At 36.2% G+C, this 22,092-nt stretch overlaps 1 protein-coding gene across 1 annotated transcript in view; it reads left to right on the top strand.

Annotated features, from left to right (window-relative positions):
* USH2A (usherin) overlaps positions 1–22,092 on the top strand; it is a 962,202-nt gene that overhangs the window by 213,518 nt on the left and 726,592 nt on the right. Inside the window, 4 exon segments of the mRNA XM_020982269.2 lie at positions 7,908–8,402; positions 9,678–9,947; positions 14,504–14,673; positions 17,493–17,637. Of these exon segments, the coding sequence (XP_020837928.1) occupies positions 7,908–8,402; positions 9,678–9,947; positions 14,504–14,673; positions 17,493–17,637 (1,080 nt within the window).

Genomic DNA, 22,092 nt, shown 5'->3' on the forward strand with positions numbered 1-22,092 from the left:
TTAAAATTTTAAGGCCTTTGGGAAGGTTCTGTGCCAAACCAAGGCTATTCTAAAAACTGACCCATCATCAGAGTAGAAGGAATTGACCTAGAGATTAAAAAAAAATAGAAGGGTAGGAAATCCATCCTTGTCACCTTTCTTTAGGTAAGGTGGTGCAGTAGAAAAGACAATGGATTTGGAGTCAAAGGATCTGAGTTCAAATGACAGTGTTATTGATTAGTACCTTGTAACCTTAGAATGTCTAGCTTTTAAAAAAATCAATTTAGTCGCTTTTAAGTATTTAGATGCTGTGCTACTTGCTACATATATCTCAAATTTATATATATATATATATGCACATACATACATACATACATACACACACTATATCTATCTATCTATCTATCTATCTCTATATCATTATAGGAAAGCAGCATGATGGCTTTAGGGTCAGTATGATGTGGATTCATGTAATCTTTCTGACACATACTGGTTGTATAACCCTGATGAAGTACACTTTCAGCATACCTTGACAATTTTCTAAGTTCTTTTTTATCATGAAATTCTATAATACTACATCTTAATTAAAAAAAATACTCAGACCTACAACTTACCTTATTTGAAGCAACTTGAAAGTGGGATCCTTCTTCCCTTTTTATCTATGATCCAGATCATTGTATTTTGCCTATTTATCCCTTCTATTTGACCCTAGATACCCACTCTTTGTTTTTATTGAAACAGTTCATCCCTGATTTCATCTTCATACACAGAAACTTCTTTTCTTCCACCCTTTTCTTGACCATGCCAGTTCACCTTTTTTTTAAAACCATCTTTCTCCTCTAGGATATTTTTTTCCTGATCACCTGAGCCCGCAGCTTATCTCTCTTTCTTTTTATTAATTAACATTAGAAAAAGTGAGTCATCATTTCCTTAAAGGTTATGAAAAATGAATCATCTGGCCTTTATAAGCTGTTTGAACTTTTTACATTTGTGATACTTCTCTTACCTTCTGAATTTGTATTTCAAAAGCTCTTCTTATCTCATTAGATTTTTCAAAAGGAATAATTGGAAGTCATTGTTTCCGTTGAAAGTCCATCTTTTTTTCCCTCCAGAATATGTTCAGGTTTGCTGGATATTATCTTTCCTTTCAATTTTGATATGTCATAATTGAGCATTTCATTTCTTAGTGTCAATTGGTAATCCTGGTTTAAATTGGCATTCTGTTGTAAATTAGTTATCTCCTCTTGTCATCTTATAAAACTTTCTTTTCAACCATGAACCTTCTTTTGGGGCAAGTTAAATTTAAGGTTCCTTTCTGATTGCTCCAGTTATACTGTATTCATCTATACTTTGGCCTCTAATTCTAATAATTCTAGGCAATTTTCTTGCATAACTTCCTGAAAAACAGACTTTTATATCATCATATTTTCTGGGACATGACTGATTCTTAGATTGTCTTGCTGAGTAGGTTTCAAGATCAATTGCTTTGATTGTAGAGACCTCAAATTTTCATCGTATTTTTTCTTTGCTCTGATATTTCTTCTTACATCTCTTCATTTCGGTGTTCTATCTGTGCTATTTCCCTTTGCAGAATGTTCATTGCTTAATTAAAATTTTTCACCCTGTCTTCTAAAACTTCAATTTTTGTCTTTTTAGATTCATCTTTAAAAACTATAATTGTTTCTTTGTAATTTCTTTTAGCTATTTAATTGACTCATACACTTTGAAGTGTGTATAATTGTTTTATTCTAATTAACCTAGTCCTATTTGTGGTTATTTCAATATTTTTCATTGGCTTTTACTCCATGATATTTCTTCATAGAATTAGATCTTTTTGTTTACTCATTTCTTTAATATCTCTTGTGCTTTTTATGTGGGATTTTTTTTTCTTGAGGGGATTTCTTTCCTTTTCTTTTGTTGTGGTTCCTATTATTTTACTTTATTTATTGGACTTATTACTGTTTTGAAGTATGAAAAGGGAGCTAGGTTTAGAGATGACCATTCTCTAAGCTATATTACTGCAACTGTTTCCTACTCATTTATATTTATGGGACTTTGTTAGGATCACTCCATCCATCCCTTGCCGATAGCTGATCTTTCTTTTTCTTGAAGCTATATATCAGAAATCTAAGTCCTATGCTTAGATACCAACTTATTAGCTAAATGTTCTATTCCTGGATCTATTCTATTTTCAAACAAAAGTAATGAAAAAATACCCTACTTTAATCTTTTAAAATCTCCATTTTTTTGGCCAGTACTTTGTAAAACTTTAGCAGTGCTTTCTAGGTCCTTGTGGTAGATCACATATTTTAAGATGTATAGCTAGAAAAGGCCTTAAAGGTAAGCTCTGGGGACCTAGTGTGACATAGTGGATAGAGCACTAGACTTGCAATCAGGAAGACCTGGGTTCATAGTCTGCCTCTGATGTTTGCTAGCTATGTGGCTATAAGCAAGTTACTTAATTTTGCTAAGCCTCAATTTTCTCATATGTAAAATGAGGAGCACATAATAGATATCTTCTCATGTTCTTGCTAGATATAAATCTATGCTCCTTTGGTCCATCTATCCAGTTCAACGAGGAGACTGAGGCTCAGAGGTATAAAATGATTTGCCCATGGTCACATGATTAGTAAGAATCTGAGGCTGAATTTGAGCTCATCTGCTCTGATTCTATACTCAATGCTGTTTCCCTAGTGGTATTTTCACATGGATCAATACAAGCATTTAGCAGTTGTGAATTCTGAGAATTTTTCAGGAGTTCTCCATTATATCTTGGTTATATGCCTTAGGAAGACAGAGAACTTCTATTGTTTATGTCAGGTAGACAAATAGCTGTCTCATATCCTCTAAGCGAGAACTAATCAATCACCATCACTCTTCTCTTCTTTCTCTGACCCTTTATTTGGTGTCACCTGTGGATTCACAACATCATTTCATGGTTCTCATGAATCTATTTCCTCCAGAGATGTTCTTTCTTAAGCATGGGTTCTTTTTTGTTTTTCATTTTACTATCCCTTTATTAAAAAAAATTTATTAATACTTCAAATGTTGATGATTTAACAGTAGCAGTCCCTCCAATCCACTGCAGATGAGCAGCTAGCAACTCCCAAATAACTTGTCTTTAATTTCTATGAAGTTGAGATGTACAATTTCAATCAAAGGTGAAAGTCCTACCATAATACACATTCCAGTTAAAATATTATGTTATTTGGTCACATCATCCACCTTAAAGAACCACCATAATTATATTTTAATTACAATTTTACAAACAAAACAGATTTTTAAAAACTTACACAGCCCTTGAAAGGAGGGGAAAGGGAGTGGAGGGAGGGAAGAGGGGAGAATTTCAGAGGCTGAATAATGTTTTTCTATAAAAACAAAGCAGGATGTTAAAAAGTTTAAGTAACATAAGGCAGCAAGTAAATCTTCAATAATCCAAAACAAACCAGGCAACCCAAATCAACTCTGTGTGTGTGTGTGTGTGCATGCATGCACATGTGCATGTGCGTGTGCATGTACATACACACAATTTGTATATTTATTTTTATAAAGAAGGCTTCCTGAGTCAGCAAGCTGGCTATCTGTTCTTCAAATATGCACACAATTGTTGTTAAGCATGGGCTCTTAAACTTTTCTGAGAAAAATTTGAAAATTATATTTGAATGCAATTGGTTTTCTTTATAATCATACGTATTTTATTTTATGCATTTAAAAACACTGTTCTGAGTAGGGGTCTATAGTTGTCACCAGATAGCTTTCAAGGGATCTATAACACAAAAATATTAAGAACCCCCCATTCTACAGGAAGAGCTTTATATCTTTCAAGTAATTTACAAAGTCTTTTAGTTCTTTCCCTCTTCCTTCTCTGGGTCACTCTTCTACCATTCAATTTCCTGATGAAATAAGAATACCCCTTTGCCTCTTTACATGTTTCTAACTATTTCCCTAGCTCCCTTCTTGAATCTTTAGGCTTCACCACCATGCCTCAGTTGTCTTCTCACTTTGGAAGATTCCTCAATCTCTGTAGCATTCTCACCCAAGAAGATCCCAGTTCCTTTGTAGCTCCCTTGTTGCATTGGTGAGTTTCTTCTGGAACCTGATTTTGAGAAAAGTCCCCAGGCCTACTCTCCTAGCTCTGGATGCCTCTTACCTCACTCTCATCTTTCTTTTCATCTCCCTTTCATATACTGTCTTCCTCAATCAGAATGCACAATGCCTAGTACATAGTACATAATAGCAAATAAACACTGGATAAACATTTAGTAAGAGCCAGACAGTGTACTAAATGCTGGAGATACAAAGAAAGGTAAAAGTCCCTGCTGTTGAGGATCTCACAATTTAATAGGAGAGAAAACATTCAAATAAAATTATGTACAACAAACTATAAACAGGATAAGTTGGAAATAATCAATGGAGGGAAGACCTTAGAAGTAAAAGGGATTGGGAAAGGCTTCTTGTAGATTTTATCTGAGATTTGAAAAAAGCAAAGGGAATCTAGAAACCAGCTAGGTGGTGCAGTGGCTAAAGTGCTGGAACTGGAGTCAGGAAGACTCACTTCTTCAGTTCAGTTCTAGCCTCAGACACTAGCTGTGTGACCCTGGGCAAGTCACTTAACCCTATTTGCCTCAGTTTCCTTATCTGTAGAATGAGCTGGAGAAGGAAATGGCAAACCACTCCAGTATTTTTGCTAAGAAAACCCCAAAGAGTCAGACAGGATTGAAATGACTGCACACACATGCATGTACACACATAGAATTTAGAAGGAGAGATGTGGAGAGAGAGCATTCTTGGTGTAAAAGGTAGCCAGTGAAAATGCCCAGAGCTGGAGGATGGAGTGTCTTATATGAAGAACAGCAATTAGGCCAGTATTACTATATCACAGAATTTGGGGTGAGGTGGGGTATAAAGTGTAAAAAGATTAGAAAGATAAATGGGGGGGCAGATTCTGAAGTGTCTAGCAAAATGCCTAGCACACAGTGGATGCTGAATAAATGCTTGTTGAATATAGTTGAATTAAAGAACTTTTCAAAAGTTTCCTAACCATGTGTTTCATCACCTAAGCAGTCTGACTATATAATATTTTTGATTTCTTGTCTAACAAACAATATTCCCGATAGTCTCATATCCTAAATGATCTTCAAGAGCTCTGAGAATCTTATAGGAATCATTGGATATTCTTTTGTCTCCAGCCTAAGGCTTGTGTATTCTGTGGGCTATGGAAGCAATTATACACTTGGATGTCCCTTTGGCTCTTACTGTAGGCTTTGATTCTGGCATTGTGAAATTGAGATTCTCTGTTTTTTTTTTCTCATCATAATCTTTTGCTAGATGTATTATCAGTCCACAATATATGCATACACAGGTTTAGATCTTTGCATAAGTCCCTAATACAAAAAAAGAGAAGAAGGGAGTCTAGCCTAACCATTGTCTATATAGAAGGATTTTACCTGTTCTTCTCCATTTCTGAGATCTACTACTACCGTGATTACGAGTAATTACCCAGGTCATTAAATGTTTGATTAAGGAGTAGAGCTCCATTTTGAATGTTTTGGAGGCTGAGAATACTTGCTGAATTAAAAAATGAGCCATGAACAAAAATCAGTAAAGGGTTTTACTCCTTTAAAGCCAGGCAGAGTAGACCACCAAGACTCCTTGTTTTACTACCAGTTTTCACATGTGCTAAGGATCCTGTGTTGTTCTCCCCTTCAGCCCAGTTTATTAATCAATCAACAGGTGTTTATTAGGTGCCTTTTGTGTGCCTGGCACTGTGCTAGGCTGAAGAAAAACAAAAGCCAGTGCTTAATCTCAAGAAGCTTATGTTTACAAGAAAGATTCATTATCTTCACAGCTTAGTAAAAATAGGATGTCTACAATATAAAATAAATACTAAATTTTTGGGTTAGTACTAACTGAGATATCTTGAAGGAGCCAGCACTTGAGATAAATCTTGAAAAGAGCTGGAAGTTGAAAAAAGAGAGCGTTCCCAGAATGGAAGATAGTCTTTGCAAAAGCTTAGAGTAGGGAGATGTGTGCTATGTATAGAGAACAATGCAGGCCAGCTGGGCTGGAGAATAAGGGAAGCTAATGTGTAACTAGCCTGGAAAAGTGGGAGGGGCTTATACGAGGAGAGACTTTAAATGCTAGGGTAGTTTGTATTTTATCCTAGAGATGACAGGGTACCATTGATGTTTTTTGAGTAGGGAAGTGTCATAATCAAAGAACTTGGCAACTGTGTAAAGGGTAGATTTAAGTATTTTTATTATACTGGAAAGGATTATAGTCTTTCCATTTAACCAATTCTACAGAGCAGGAGTGGGGTATGAAACTATGAGTACAATAATAATAATGTCAGGGTTAGTATTCAGGTAATCTGGATACACCCAGATTCTTAGAATCTGTTCAGAGATCCTAGTTCACAGATCTTGGAATCAATCAATAAGCATTTATTAAGCGTTTACTCTGTCAGGCATCTTGATAAGTGCTGGGGATAAAGGAAAAGTAAAAACGGTTGCTGCCTTCAAGAAGCTTGCATTCTAATGGGAGAGAGAACATGAATGCAAATATATACAAGATACATACAGAGTAAATAGAAGGTAAAAACTTTAGCTCTTAGAACTCTTTTTTAAGCTCTTAAGAGTCTTTGAATGTACCTAGTCTGATTTCCTCATTTTACAAATGAGGATACAGGTCTGAAGAGGGGTAGTAATTTGCTCACATTCTCAGAGGAATTTAGTAGCAAAGTCAGGATTCAAATCTAGGATTCTTGATTCTAAGTCCAATTACCTTTCTCTGCTTAGCACAATGGCTGGCATTGGTAGTAGGTGCTTAATAAATGCTTATTGATAATTAAGAAGATTAAAATATCTTCTGGATATGAATTTTAGAATTCAGCAATAAAGGATGTTAGAATTAACCTTTGGTGGGAGGCAGGGTTTGGAGAGAGAGAGAGAGAGAGAGAGAGAGAGAGAGAGAGAGAGAGAGAGAGAGAGAGAGAGAGAGAGACAGAGACAGAGGGAGACAGACAGAGACAGACAGTGACTATGACTATGACTATATGATAGCCAACACATTTGGAAAGTAATGAAGATGTGAACACAAACAAGGGTGTTAATTCCTTTGTCAAAAAAGCCTCATCTGCCCCTTGAAATTCTTCATACAAATTATAGTTTTAAGCTTCTGTTTTTTTTGTCATAATGAGAAACACCAAGGATAGTGAATTGCATATAGCAAGACCTTAATAGATTTATGCTGAATGGAATTGAGAAATGTCCAGATAATATGCTAAGCAGGGACCATACCCATCTTTTGTACCTCATGATTGAGTGATAGCAGGGCATATGCAAATAATGAATTGTGATACAGACTGAATGTAAAAATATTAAGAAATATCCCCTTCTCTCTAGTCATCAAATATGTGCTTCATAAGTTTCCATTTTTTTACATAGTTTTCTTGGAGCACAGCAATAATTCTGGTTGTGCAGGTTCTTGGCACTTTTGTTCTCTCCAGTGTGTTCCAAATATTTACCTAAATTTCAAGAAATAGGGGCTGTTTGAAATGAGATACTTTATTGTCAATGTAGACAAGGCAACCTTCTCTATAGTCTTCATCCCATTCAGTGTTTTTGGTTTCACTCACACTCCATTTTAGGGTGAAAATAACTGATTTTTAAGAAATAGTCAATTGAGTAATCATGTAGCATACCACATTTCAACATTGTTAGCAGGTGTGATGCTTACAAGTAAACAGAACTGTTTCAGTATTTTTGCATTTCTTGGCGTCTCTGTTGCTTAGCAAAGTGCCTAGCATATAGTAATAATAAATGCTTGCTGATTTGCTGGTGGACCTGGAGTTGGACATCAGAAAGGTGATTTGAAGTACTCTCTTGCCTACTTACTGAATGTAATTGTGCTCTTTTTCTTTATTTCAGGTGTTCAGAACTTCACTGATACTACTCTGTTGCCTTACACGTTTTATTCCTATCACATCTTGACCACCAATGTGCATGGTTCAGCAAAGAGTGCAACTGTGACTTACAGAACAAAATCTGGGACCCCAGAAGGAAGCCTGAACCTAAATTATATCATTCCCATTAGCCCATATTCTGTGACACTGTACTGGACTGCTCCCTTAAATGATTCTGGCCCTATAGAAAAATACATTTTGTCATGCATTCCTTTAGACAGCCTTCAGCCCTGTGGCCCATATGAAGGTCTTGACACCTTAGCCACCATTTGGAATTTAGTTCCATTTACAAAGTACCGCTTCTCTGTGCAGGCCTGTACAAGTGGTGGGTGTTTACATAGCTTACCTCTGATCATAACTACTGCTCAGGCACCTCCCCAAGGAATGGTCCCTCCTACAGTGCAGACAATCAGCTCTACAGAACTCTACATAGAATGGTATCCACCAGAAGAACCAAATGGTAGGAATTCCAGGGTGTCATTGCCACTGAGTAATATGCGCCATTGTGGAATATGAATGGGAATCTAGAAATTTGGAGTTATGCATTGCAAAGCTGTGGTTAGGTTCTCAAGTGTGGAATAGTCATTGAGAAGCAATTTCAAAAGATGAAAGATATTAGTTGTCCTGGTCAGTGGAGCAAGTGCGTTTCTTTTAATCTAATCAAAAATTCCATTCAATTAAATTGCCCGTTAAAAGGCTAGTATTATCTTTGCTCCTAATGACATCTGCCACAACAGGAATGATGTTTATAATTTGAAACTCACTTGTGAAATGCATTATATTTGACTGTGTCACAAGTTAGGTCACCCACATGCAGTAAATTTTCTCCTTTAAGCTACAAAAAGATGTAAAAATAATAAAAAATATGCATATAGGGTAGCTGACTCCATTAAGTTAATTTTAGTGTTGATTATATTGAGCCCTTGGTTATATAGGCCAGACTTGCATATTAAGATTTTTAGTAATGTAACATTACGTACTTTTTCATGGCAAGACCCTATGAGGTATTAGTTTTTCTTTGTTAGACTCTATGACTTATTTGCTGATAACAAGCAGAAAATGGCTAAAATATTATATCTTCACACATATCACCTAGTACTATAAGAAATGGCCAACCAAAAAGAATTATAATCCCAAATTAGAGGAATAGTTGTCAAATTCCAGAACAGAATTAGTTCTTCTTGTTTAGTAATAGAAATGCTAGCTTTTCCTCTGGGACAGATTTTAGCAGTTGTAAGTTGCAATTTCTGGGGCTACTTTTATATTTGACCATGTTATGCAGAGTAAGGGCTTTGCCCATTGAACCAAGATTTAGAGGACACTGACAACATTTGAATTTTTTAGCAATAGAAACAAAAGAGTTTCATGTGTACTTTACAAGAATAGTTAGTAGTATTTCTTCAGTGGCCATAGACCAAGCTACCTTCCACTTGTCATGGACGGATTTGTCTGTCCCCCTCTTTCTTGCTCATTTGTTAGACTACCTAACAATGTTATTTCTGTCTCCCCTATTTGGGGTAGTATGCCAGGGCCTTGTCTCCATAACACAATTTGTCTAAAAAAGTTGGTTTTAGGGTATGATTCTTCACCTTCCCAGGTAGGTCCTAGTTCCCTTTGGCACCAAAAGGTTGGGGGTATGCGTGTGTATGTGTGTGTGATCACTTTATGGCTTAGTAAACTATAAAATGTCAAATTATTTGATAAGATATATTGACTTATATATTTCAATTTCTAGGAATAATTATAAGATATGAACTTTACATGCGAAGGTTACAATTGAATGATGAACCAACTATGACAGAAAGTCGGGTTTTCCAGAATAGTGGATGGTTAAATCCTCAACCAGTTACAGCATCAGCTAATGAAAATGCCTTAACTCCTCCTAAAACAACTACAATTATTACTGATTTGGAGCCATACACTAAATATGAATTTAGTGTTGTAGCTGTGAATATGGCTGGTAGTGTGTCTTCAGATTGGATATCTGGAAAAACTGCAGAGTCAGGTAATGATTAGTGATTTCTTTCTTTTCCCTTCCTTCCTTCCTTCCTTCCTCCCTTCTTCCTTTCCTCCCTTCCATCTTTTCTTTTTTCCTTCTTTCCTTCCTTTTCTTCATTTCATTCTTTTACTTCCTTTCTTTTCTTCCTTCCTTTCCTTCCTTCTATCTTTCTTTCCCAGGTCCCATGACTCTAAATTCAGTGCTATTTCTACTGAAAAATACTGCTTACTTTCCCAATCTTCTTGTACTCTTTTCTGATATGAGATGTCTCCTCCTCTGATAATTCTTCTTTGTCATGTAAGATAGATGGATATTTACATATTCAGAGTAATTATATTTTAATCATACCTTGTGTAATAAAACACTAGATAAAATGAGAAGGGAGAAAAGAGAAGCCACATGTTTATTTCAGCAAGAGAAAAAGGAATCATGAATGATTTCTTCCATTAAATCCTATTCCAAAACACTAGCATGATATGGAGGTCATTTGGGGCTGTTAAAGGTCAACCCAAGTGAAGTACAAAACTCATCAAGTCCTGGCACCCTGGAAAGGTTTTTTAGCACATGCTTGGTGATGGAATAGTATATCTCTCGTCTGAGGACCAACCTAGCTAAATGAGAGACTCCGTCATCAATCAGTCAACAAGTATTTGTTAAATGCTTACTCTGTGCCAGGAGCTGTGCTGAGATACAAAGACGAAAGTGAAACAGTAAATCCCTTCAAGGAGCTTACATTCAGGTGGGGAAGATAGGTACACAAAACAATGTGTTTATATGTGCAATGCACACACATGTACAATACAGGGTAATTTAGGAAGAAGGCACTAATAACTGGTGGGGGGATGTGGAATCAGAAAAGGATTCATGTAGAAAGCGGTGTTTGAGTTGGAGAGTTTTGATGGAAACCAGAGATATGAAGGGATAGGATTAAGGAGGGACCAGCATTCCTTGCTTGGGTGACAGCTAATACAAAGGCATGGAGATAGGAGGAGTGCTGTGTGCAAAGAACAGTAAATAGGTTAGAATGTCTAGATTACAGAGTGTGTAGAGCAGAGTAATACATAGTACTGGAAAGTTAGGAAGGGGTCAGGTTATGAAGGGCTTTCAATGTGAGAGCAGTTTATAGATGATTCCTGGGTAGGAAGCCACTAGAGTTTGTGTGTGTGTGTGTGTGTGTGTGTGTGTGTGTGTGTGTGTGTGTGTGTGTGTGTATGTATGTCAGTGTCAGTCAAAGAGGGGGGCAAGCAGAGGCTGGCAGGTTACTTTAAGAAAATAACTTTGACAGCTATGTAAGAGATAGACTGTGGTGGGGAGAGATCATCATCATCATCATCACCACCACCATCCCTGGCATTTACATGGTGTCTAAGATGCCAAAGTGTTTTACAAATGCTATTTCCTTTGATCTTCACAACAACCCTTGGAGGTAGGTGCTGTTATTACCCCAATAATACATATGGGAAAACTGAGGCAGACAGAAGCTAAATTACTTGCTCAGGATCAGATAATAAGTATCCAAAGCTGGATTTGAACTCCCCTTCCTTAATCCAGTCAAAATCTCTATCCTCATAAGAGGTTACTGCAATAAGGGTAGTAAGAGGTAATGAGGGCCTGAACAAGGATGGTTGGTGTGTGAGTGGAAAGAATTGGAAATTTGGGGGATATGTTGTGAACATAGAATGACAAGCTTTGATGGGAGATGAGTAAGAGTGAGGAATTGAGGATGACATTGAAGTTGAGAACTTGGCTGAATGGGAGGATTGAGTTGACTTCAACAGTATTATAAATGTTCAGAAGTGTGATTAGTTTTTCAGTAAAGATAATGACTTTTGTTTGGGACATGTTGAGTTTGACATACCTATGAGACACTGAGCTCAAAATGTTGATAATGAGGCACTAGAACTTAGGAGAGAGACTAGGGTGAGATATTTACATCTAGGAGTCATCTGCACACTAGGCTGCTGTTCAGATGTTTCAGTAGTGTCCAGTGCTTCATGACCCCACTTGGGGTTTTCTTGGCACACATACTGGAGTGGCTTGCTATTTCCTTCTCCAGCTCATTTTAAAGATGAGGAAACTGAGGCAAACAGGGTTAAATGACTTGACCAGGACCATACAGCTGCTAAGTGTCTGAGGCTTGATTTGAACTCATCTGCAGAGATGGTAATTAAACTTAAGGATGGGATTTTACAGTGAAAGAAAAGAGAAGAGGGCCTATGACAGAGACTCAAAGGGCCCTCACAGTTAGTAGGCATGATGTGCGTGAAGTACCAACAAAGGAGACTGAGAAGAAACAGACAGATAAGAGGAAACCTGGGAAAAAAATCAGTGTCACAAAAGGAGGAGAGAGGAGACTTATGATGTTATTATTTAACTGAAATTGCTTTCTTTAAAGTTACCCCTCCTCCAATCAAGAAACTTTATTGCCCCCCCCCATTACTTTTATCGAACTGGTGTTTGCCACTTAAAGGTCTTCACGAGGTGTCCTCTTCTGAACTTTCATTCTTCTTACAAATCATTTGGCCTTCACATACTTTACAGACAGTCATAGTGACCTTCTTGCTCTTTGTGTGTGATACTCCATCTTCTGTCTTCGTGCCTTTGTATTGACTATTCTTCTAATTCTCTCCCTTCTCACCTCTATCTCTTACAGTCACTGGCTTTCTTTAAGACTCAGTTTAGATATTACCTTCTGCAGGAGGCATTTCTCATTCCCCCAAGCTTCTAATACTTCCTCCTAAGGTTATTTTCTACCTACTTTGAATATATCATATGTATGTGTATGTATATGACAATTTTGTGTAGCTCTGCCTCACTTAAATCCAATTCACACACGAGTCACAGCATCACCCTTGTAATGTCATTGGTCCTCTTTGAGAATGAAGGACAAGCAACAGCAATAGTATACATACATACATACATACACTTATATGTATATACGTGCACACATGCATATATTTATGCACGCATGTATGTTTGTGGATGTGTATGTGTGTGCACGCATGTGTATCTATGTATGTGTATCTATGTATGCATATAGGTGTATATACATGTGTATATGTGTAGGAGTATATATGTATACATACATGTACATGCGTGTACATGTATACATGTTATTACCCTCATTATAAAGCCAGCTCTTTAAAGGTAGGGAATATTTCCCCTTTATTTTTGTCTCTCTAATGTTTGGCACAGTGCTGAACATATGATAAGTCCTTAACAAATGTTTGTTGATTGAGTGTTCCCTTCCACTTCCAGCCTTGGATGTTACAACTAAAGCTCACAGAAAAGAAAATCAGTTAGAAATATTTAGAATCAATTTCTCAAGACCAGTAGCTTGGGTATGGATTCTTCCTAATACGATGTACTTAGTGAAAAACAAAAAACAAAACCCCATTTTTTTTACATGAAAAACTTTTATTTATGTACACATGTACACACACATACTCCTCTTCCTGTCATGCTCTATGTTCAAAGAAACCCAGGTCCTGATCTATATTTGAATGGTAAGGCCCTTTGAGGGAAAGTCATTTTTATGTTGGTATTCATAGGAATATTCACGAACAGAATGTTCATTGTGCTTGAGGATCTCTTAATGACTATTAGCCATCTTGGACAAATAATAGAACCATGCTATCACAAGTGATGAGGCATGGAATTCTGGAAGGGGAAAATCAAGGTCAGGATTGAAAAGTAATGGGTGAAAATGCAATAGTGGACCCTCATAATATTATGGGTCACTGGCTAATGGAAGTGAGATGAGGTCCTTTGGTAATACACCTTTGGTTAGCACATTTTGAAATCCATATCAGGATACCAAAGGTAGCAGAAGAATATATGTGTGTGTATATATGTGAACATTCCAACTAAGATTTATTTAAAACTTTTTAAAGTCACTGTGGGTAGTAGGATCCTTCAAGTTTACTTGTTTCTAAATAGTAATTTTTTAGATGGAAAACTGGTTTGTCTCAGTGCAATATTTTTTGCCTAAGATTTTTTTTTATGTCTTGTCCTTATTTTATTACTAGCTCTTCAAGGTTTTTCCACTTAAGTGAATGTGACTTTGCTTCAGATACCTAAAACAGGAAGCCCATGTGATTAGCAATGATGGAGATTAATTTCGTGTCTTCTTGTTACCCAGAAATAGATTGCATTTAATATGTTTGTGCAATGGAGCCTTTTCCTTTGGTCAGAGCTATGTGGTGTGAATCAGGCTTTATTTCAATGAGATTTTCTTAAAAGTATGAATTTTTCATTGATTCTTCCTCAATAATTTCCTACCCCTTATCTAGGAGGTACTTAGTACCATCTTTTATTTACTTATTTTTAACATTGCCCTAATGAGATTTTTTGATTCTGTATATACGAAATAACTTTATTTGTAGATGCCATAAAAACAATAGGAAAATACACTTTGAATTTGAATTTTTTTCCAAAGGGGGGTTTGATTTGAAGTAATTTTAGAAAACGGAACTAGTGTACAAATACTATTAGAAAACTTGTAATCATGACATAAACCAATAAGAACAAAGTACCTAACTCAATGTTTTATCTATCTTCAGTTCCTGTTTTCATGCCGCCTCCTTCAGTATTTCCTCTTTCTCCATATTCAGTAAATGTGTCTTGGGTGAAACCAGGAAATAATGCAACAAGGGGAGAAGTAGCAGGGTATAAAGTCAATTTGATTTCGGAGCAAACACCTCACCAGCTAGCCTTCCTTGAAATTTCGCAGGTACTGTTATTTTCCATCATTCTTCATTAAATGTTGACTAATATGTTTATATTATTGTCCTTGCTGAAAATATAGGTATTCCAAAATCCTCTTTACTGTTTTGGTGAGATAATAAAAGCTGTATCTTTCTGGGCCAACAGGCTTAGATTTATGTGCATGAATTTTTACTATTTGAAATTCAGTCAACTATGTGACCAAAAGAACTAAAATAATTTTTCACACTACATTATTAGCCTAAAAAGGTGATAGAACATCTGTAACTACCAAACCATATGCCTCCTTTTCTTATCTTTATAAAATATTTATGAAAATTATCTACATGGATATCAAGGTGTCTTTGATAAAAATATTAGAAGACGCAACCTTTCACAAACATTTTTTCCCTTTGGATCACATTTTTAAACTGAAATAGTTGGCTTAAAAGTACAGAGAATAAAAGATGGTCAGGTACCATCTCAACTTTGTCTTTGTGTTCCAGGGGTCACACAGCAGAGTGCCTGGATAATAACTAGAACTTAATAAATGTTTTTTGAGTGAGCTTTTATTTATTAATTTCTAAAAAAGATTTAACTTGATAGAACAGAATATAGACTTAAAGCCTTTTTTTCCCCCAACTAACAAAGTCATTCATTAAGATTATGCAAGATTTCTTGATAAATACAATCACGTGAAAAAACTCTGTTCAGGGACTCTGAAAACAAGCAAATATAGGCCCATTAAACGTGTTTGTTATTGTTATCAAAGATGGGCAAGATACAAACGCAAGATAGTGAATGGTGAGGTTGTAGGAATGGCTTGCCACTGGCCAGTCCTCTAGCAATTTAGGTTTAATTTTGGAACAAATATATTCCAAAACATAGAACAAAAATTTCTTTAAAAAATAAATAGTGATAGAATAACTGATGATTTTTTAAAAGGTAGATTTACTTAGTCATAGCAGTTGAAAAATATTCATAAAAGATATTCAGCAAGAACACTATCTTGATTCAGTAGACTGTAGCTTCCTTCCTTCTGTTTTGCCTTGGCAAATCTTTTGGTCAAGGAGTTTCTCATGACTTTATACTCAGACAAGTGTTTGTACCGTGGGCTTTTCCAAAACAAAACTCAAATTCCCTATCTCTGTTGAAGATGACACCATTCTTTCAGTCTTCTTGGTTGTGCAAAGCACTGAGAAATGAAATAATTTGCCTAGGGTCAAACCTGGTTCAAGCCAGTATATGTCAGAGAGTGGCCTTGAACTCAAGTCTTCATGGCTCTGAGGCCAATTCTCTATCCAGTATGCTATGCTGCCTCTTACCTTGCGCATGGTAGCCACTTAGTAAATGTTAGGTTGGATTACTTTATATTTTTTATTTCAAAGTCAATACCCTAATGATAAATCTTGAATAAATTGGTCCCTGAGATTATAGATGTATAAATTTGTGTGGTTCCTTTGCCCATTTCTCTAGTCGGAGGTATGTATTCAACTCTTAGTTCTCTTTCCGGTTGTTCTCTCCCTGTCTTCATTTCATCCTTCACACTGCAACCAGATTAAACTTGCTTATGCATAGGTCTGGTTGTGTTACTGTGCTCAGAAATCTTCAGAGGATCATTATTATGTACTTGTTAATATCCAAATTCTTTCATCTGGTGTTTACGACCTCTACATCAGGTAGCACTTTATCTTTCCAAGCCTATCTCATATGACTAACCTCAATGTAATGTATACTTAAGCCAAATTGGGATAATGTATACCTTGAACATACTCCATGCATTTCTTCTTTTGTCTTTTGAATTCCTACAGTCCTTTAAACCAGCCCAAAAGCCACTGCCTCTATGAATTCTTCCTTGGTCTCCGCTGTGAATAATCACCTTTTCCTTCCCCACAGACTTCACATTGCACTTTATTTAATACCTCTCAAATTCCCTTATATTGCTCTTTTTCCTTATAGTTACCTGTATAGAGTATGTACCATTCCTTAGCTAAGCTGTAAGCTCTGTGAGTCCAGGGACAAAGTGATCTAAACTTTGTCTCTCCCTTCCCGAACCCAACACCAAAATACAGTGCTTATTACGCAGTAGCCATGTAAGAAGTGTTTCTTCAATTGAATTGAAACTCTCAGCTTATCCAAGGTTGGCAATCTAGTTCGAGGATTGTTCAGGCTTTCTTATTCTTCTTTAATTCCCCTTGGCCTCTGTTTAAGCCAGTGAGCTGGAAGGGAACTTAGAATGGGGATTTAATTTGGGCAATGACTTTATGGTATCCCTCAGTCAGCCAGACAATTGAGAGTTGGCTTCATTTGAATGCTGAAATAATCTAGTTAATTTTCTTTTTAGTTCAGTTTTAGGGGAAAATGATAGTGTTTATTTAACAGAATGACATCTATCTATCCATCCCTACCTCTCAGGATATTGGCCATGCTATCCTAATTTCCTTATGCCTAAACTGCTTCATGGTTTAGCTTGGCTTTCATCACATAAGAGTGACACTGTCATCATCCTTTATCTCCACTGTTGGTGGCAATAACCATCCCACCACGCTGCTTTATGAGGCAATAACTTGGTTTCCTCATTTATCCACTCAGGAACTGGATTATTACCTCATAAAACAGTGTGATGGTATAATTATCAATTAAATTCTAGCTTGTTGAGATTCTGCGCCCCTCACTTCCCCTCCCCCCCCAAAAAATAATCCCTTTTCCTAATGTGTCTTGGCAATCATTTTCACTGTCTGAACTCATGGAATTTTGAATATAGGGACCAAAATCTATTATACTATTAATTATATAGTAACAGGAAACCTAGAAGTGCCATATTGTCATTGCTTGTTTTCTTCACAGGTTTTGTACACTGCTGAAGCACAAGAATGCTTCTATGTTGTAAGGGGACTAAAGCCTTATAGGATATACAATTTCACCATTTCTCTCTGCAATCTGATAGGGTGTGTTACCAGTGCACCAGGAATGGGACAGACCTTAGCAACAGGTAAGCAAGTTAAAATAGACTTTTTAAATGCCTCGTATACCATGTTCTACTTTGACTTGCCACTTAATCTTTCTCTCTCACACTTTTCCTGCTCTATTTTTCACCCATACTGCTCCCTTGTCCACAGTTAGAAATGTACAGAATTTAAACTTGAAATATGTTGGATGTGTCAAGGTGATTTGATTCTCAAAATGGCTGCCTGAGGGTTGGATTTGCCTGTCTCTGACTCCAAAAGTTCACATTATCAGTACCTATTTGTTAACTTCAAAGTCAATTGATGAGTATTTATTAATCATGGGCTATATTCCAGGCACTGCATTCTGCTGAACTGGATATAACAAGATAAAAGTGAAATAATCTCTATCTTCAAAGATCTTAGGGCAGGGGTGAAGGAATCTGTAGTCTCAAGGCCACATGTGGCCCTCTAGGTCCTCAAGCATGACCCTTTGACTGAATCTAAACTTCACAGAACAAATCCCCTTAATAAAAGGATTTGTTCTGTGGAATTTGGATTCAGTCAAAGGGCCGCATTTGAGGACACAGAGGGCCACATGTAGCCTTGAGGCCACAGATTCCCCACCCCTATCTTAGAGAGTAAAAGGAAGATACTTGTGTGTGAATAAACACATGTGCATGTACACACATATAAACACATATACATACATATATGTGTACTTATGTGTGTATATATATGTAAACTATATCTGTTTACTATCTCTGTCATTTATCTATCTGTCTACAATGCAGATGAGCACTTTCTCTGCAACTTATACTCTTAGAGAGTTGCCTAGAGTGCTGAGAAGTGATTTGTCCAGGATTGCATAACCAGTATGTGTTAGAGACAGGATTTTAACCCAAGTCTTCTTAGTTCTGAGGCTGGGTCACTACAAAAATAAATAATATGAGAACATGGATAACTAAAAAGATGATGGTGCTTTTCACAGAAGAAGTGAAATTCAGAAGAGGGAGGGTGGGTTTTGGAGGAAAAGACAGTTATCCTTTCCACATCTTGACTTTCCTCTTTATGTTTTTGATATATCGTGGGTCAGTACAAGAAATTAAATGGGAATTTTTTGGGAGCTTTGTGGAAGCCACAGAAGACACACAAAAGCCAGTAGATGACACACAGAAAAAGTTTAGAAACTCATAAATGTAAAAAAGGTATGAATAATATTGTATAATATCAACATATTTTGTCTATTAATACCATAATAATTCATATTTCTTCTCTGGTATGGAGGGCCAAAAATTATTTTATAAATTTTCCAAATCACAGGGGTGCCATGCCCTTGACCCTCACAAAGTGGAAGAGATAACTATAATGAATTCCATTTTGGACATGTTGAGGGAATATCTAGTTTAAAACATTTAGTAGGCAGTTGATATAGGACCAAAGCTCAGGAGAGATACTAGGGCTGGATATATAGATCTAGGAGTCAGCTGCATATAAATGATAATTAAATAGATAAATCAGCCATTTAAGGGGAGAGAGAGAGAGAGAGAGAGAGAGAGAGAGAGAGAGAGAGAGAGAGAGAGAGAGAGAGAGAGAGAGAGAGAGAGAGAGAGAAGAAGCAGGAGGAGGAGGAGAATAGTGGTGACATAAATAGTATAGATAGTGAAGATAATGAAGATAAGAGGTCTCAGGACAGAGCCTTCTGGGACACCCACAGAGAACTGGATATGGAAAATGATACAGCAAAAGATAGTAATAAGAATGTCAGGAATATGGGAAGAGAACCAAGAGAGCAATGTTCTAAAGATACAGGAAGGAGCAAGTATGCAAGTGTAGAGAGTTGTTCACAATGTCAGATGCTGTAAGAGATCTATAAGGATGAGGATTGAGAAAAGGTCATCAGATTTGGCAATTCAGAATGGTACAATTTACCCTATTGCTGTTTTATTACCTTCTCATAATTGAATAACTTCTTATTTCCTTAGTTACTCTACAAAATAAAACCAAGTTTGCAAAATTCCTAAAAATCCCATACGATTTATCAGAGGCACATACTGCTAATATGAAAAGGTTTTATTCGTTTATTTAAGGATGGATTAAAAACTAACTTAATTTGCACAGGCTAGTAAGAAGGTTTTACTTCTGATTAGGTGCCTTACTACCTTGAGTTAATTGAAGTTCAGTCAATTTCCAAGTCACAAAATGTCTTAGTTGGCAATCTAATGAGGCTTAGTCTCCTGGTGCTATTTGAGAAAAATGCCCAGATGAGGAAAGGGTAAGAGATGCTTAGATGAATTGTAGATATTGTACAAAAAAGTTAGGTAGCTACAAAAATATTCCTTAGGTCTCCCTTCTAAATGGCATCCTAATAGGCCCAGTGGTACGAGGGAAGAAAAGAGAGCAAAATTTGATAACTCTGAAAATTGAGTTTATTTAGTTGAGGTGATTTTTTTTTTATTTAGCCAATTTTGTTTTCATGAAATAGGCAATCTTTCTAAGCCCTGTCTAAGAGAAAGAATACATTTTTTGCCTGATTCTTCTCTGTTATTTAATTCTTAATCATTTGAATGTATCTTCATCTTACTTCAGTACCTCATTGTGGTGTTATTGACCCTGAGTTTTTGAAGGTCAAGTTCGAAGAGTACAAACTCTGGAAGATTCTAATATGCTAAAAACAAAACAAAACAAAATTTTGAGTATATCACTTTTGGAGGACTAGCCCATCTAATTACAAAGAAGTTCATCACCAGTAGAATGGCCACTTGGTCATGAACTGTTTGGTTATGGCACCCTATGGAAGAAAGGAAAATATGAAATGGGTTTCAATCCCATAGGTTCCTTTCTTGCTTTTGCTTTGATAGTTGAAGTGGAGAAAGGAGGAGGGGTAGAGGGTCATAAGAATCACACAGTTAAAAAGAAATTATCGATATATTTTATTATTACATCACCTACATTTCCCAATCTCTTTCTCCTTCTCTTATAAGAGGGATCCTCTATAACAAAGAATTTTTAAAAAAACTTCACAGTTAATCAAAATTGACCAAAGTAAATTGACTGTTTTTCTCCTTATTCTAGCTTTGTTAAATTTGTGCAAAAGGTTTCCAATTTCACAAGACTGAAATGATCAATTTTATCTTTTGTGATCATCTCTGTCATTTGTTTGGTTCAGAATTAAACTCCTAGTGATAACTATGAAATGTACCCAATCTGGCTCTCTTCTCATTTTTTTTTAGCACCTAGCACAATAGTGGTACATAGTAAACAATTATTGAATGCTTGACCTCTAATTTTCAGGTCACATATCCATTTTAAGCTCTTTGGGATATATGTTATAAGACGATTGTCTAACTCATTTCTGCCCATCTGCACTCCAGTTTTCCCAGCAGCTTTTTGACAAATGTTTTAAAAATTTTGATTCAAATCCCTTCTATGACCCATACTGGCTCTGTGACTCTTGGCAAATCACTTAACTTTTATGTTTTTAAGGCAACTTTTTTGTTTCTGTAAACTATATAACAACTGCTATTCTCCATTGGCAGTAGTTTCATCACTGAAGAATTCTCTAAACCAATGAAATCATAGGAGATACATACATATATATATGTATATATATATATATATGTATATATATGTCTGTGTACATTCATAGATACATATGTATGTACATATGTGTATGTGTGTATATACATGTATACACACATATAGACATCTAAGTGGTGCAGTGGATAGAGCACTAGAGTTGGAATTGGATATACTTCATAGTTCAAACCTGGACTCATACACTTCCTAGTTGTATGACCCTGGGCAAGAGACTTAAACTTGTTTGCCTCCATTTCCCTTATTTGTAAAATGAGGTAGACAAGGAAATGGCAAACCATTCCAGTATCTTTAGCAAGAAACCCCAAATGGAGCAATGAAAAGTTAGACCTGACTGAAATGACTGGACAATAAAATATACGTGTGTGTATTTATATGTGTGTGTTTGTTCACATGTATGCATATGCATACTTTAATAGGTTCTTTTCTCTCTCCCCCCATCATTATTGAGCAATCTAAAAGCAAGCATTCTACCATGAGAACCATATCTATATAGCTACATCTTTATTTGAGAAAAAATGCTAGATATGGGCAGTGGCTTTATTGATGTATAGAAGTCAGTATCATGCAAATAGATGTTTTCATTTGCTAAAGAGTATATCTTTTTGATTCTTGACGAGAAGGACTTACAAATAATTTAGGGGTTCCTTATCTAGTACTTGAGTAACTTGCAATCAGATTTTTTTTGGGGGGCATGGGAGTAAGGTAATTGAAAGCCCTTCCCTCAAATGATTAGCTTGGTAGGAAGAAAGATAATTGAGCCCTTCTCTGAAATGATTATCTCAGAGAAAAAACCCTGAAACTTCAATATGTGAAAAGCCAAATTTGTAAATAATTGCTACAGAGATTTACATACCAGGGCCTTCATGGCTTATGAGATGGGTCAGTAGGCAAATTCAGGGGGC

Source organism: Phascolarctos cinereus, unplaced genomic scaffold (genome assembly GCF_003287225.1).
Source record: "Phascolarctos cinereus isolate Bilbo 61053 unplaced genomic scaffold, phaCin_HiC Scaffold_5;HRSCAF=322, whole genome shotgun sequence".
NCBI classification, from domain to species: Eukaryota; Metazoa; Chordata; class Mammalia; order Diprotodontia; family Phascolarctidae; genus Phascolarctos; species Phascolarctos cinereus.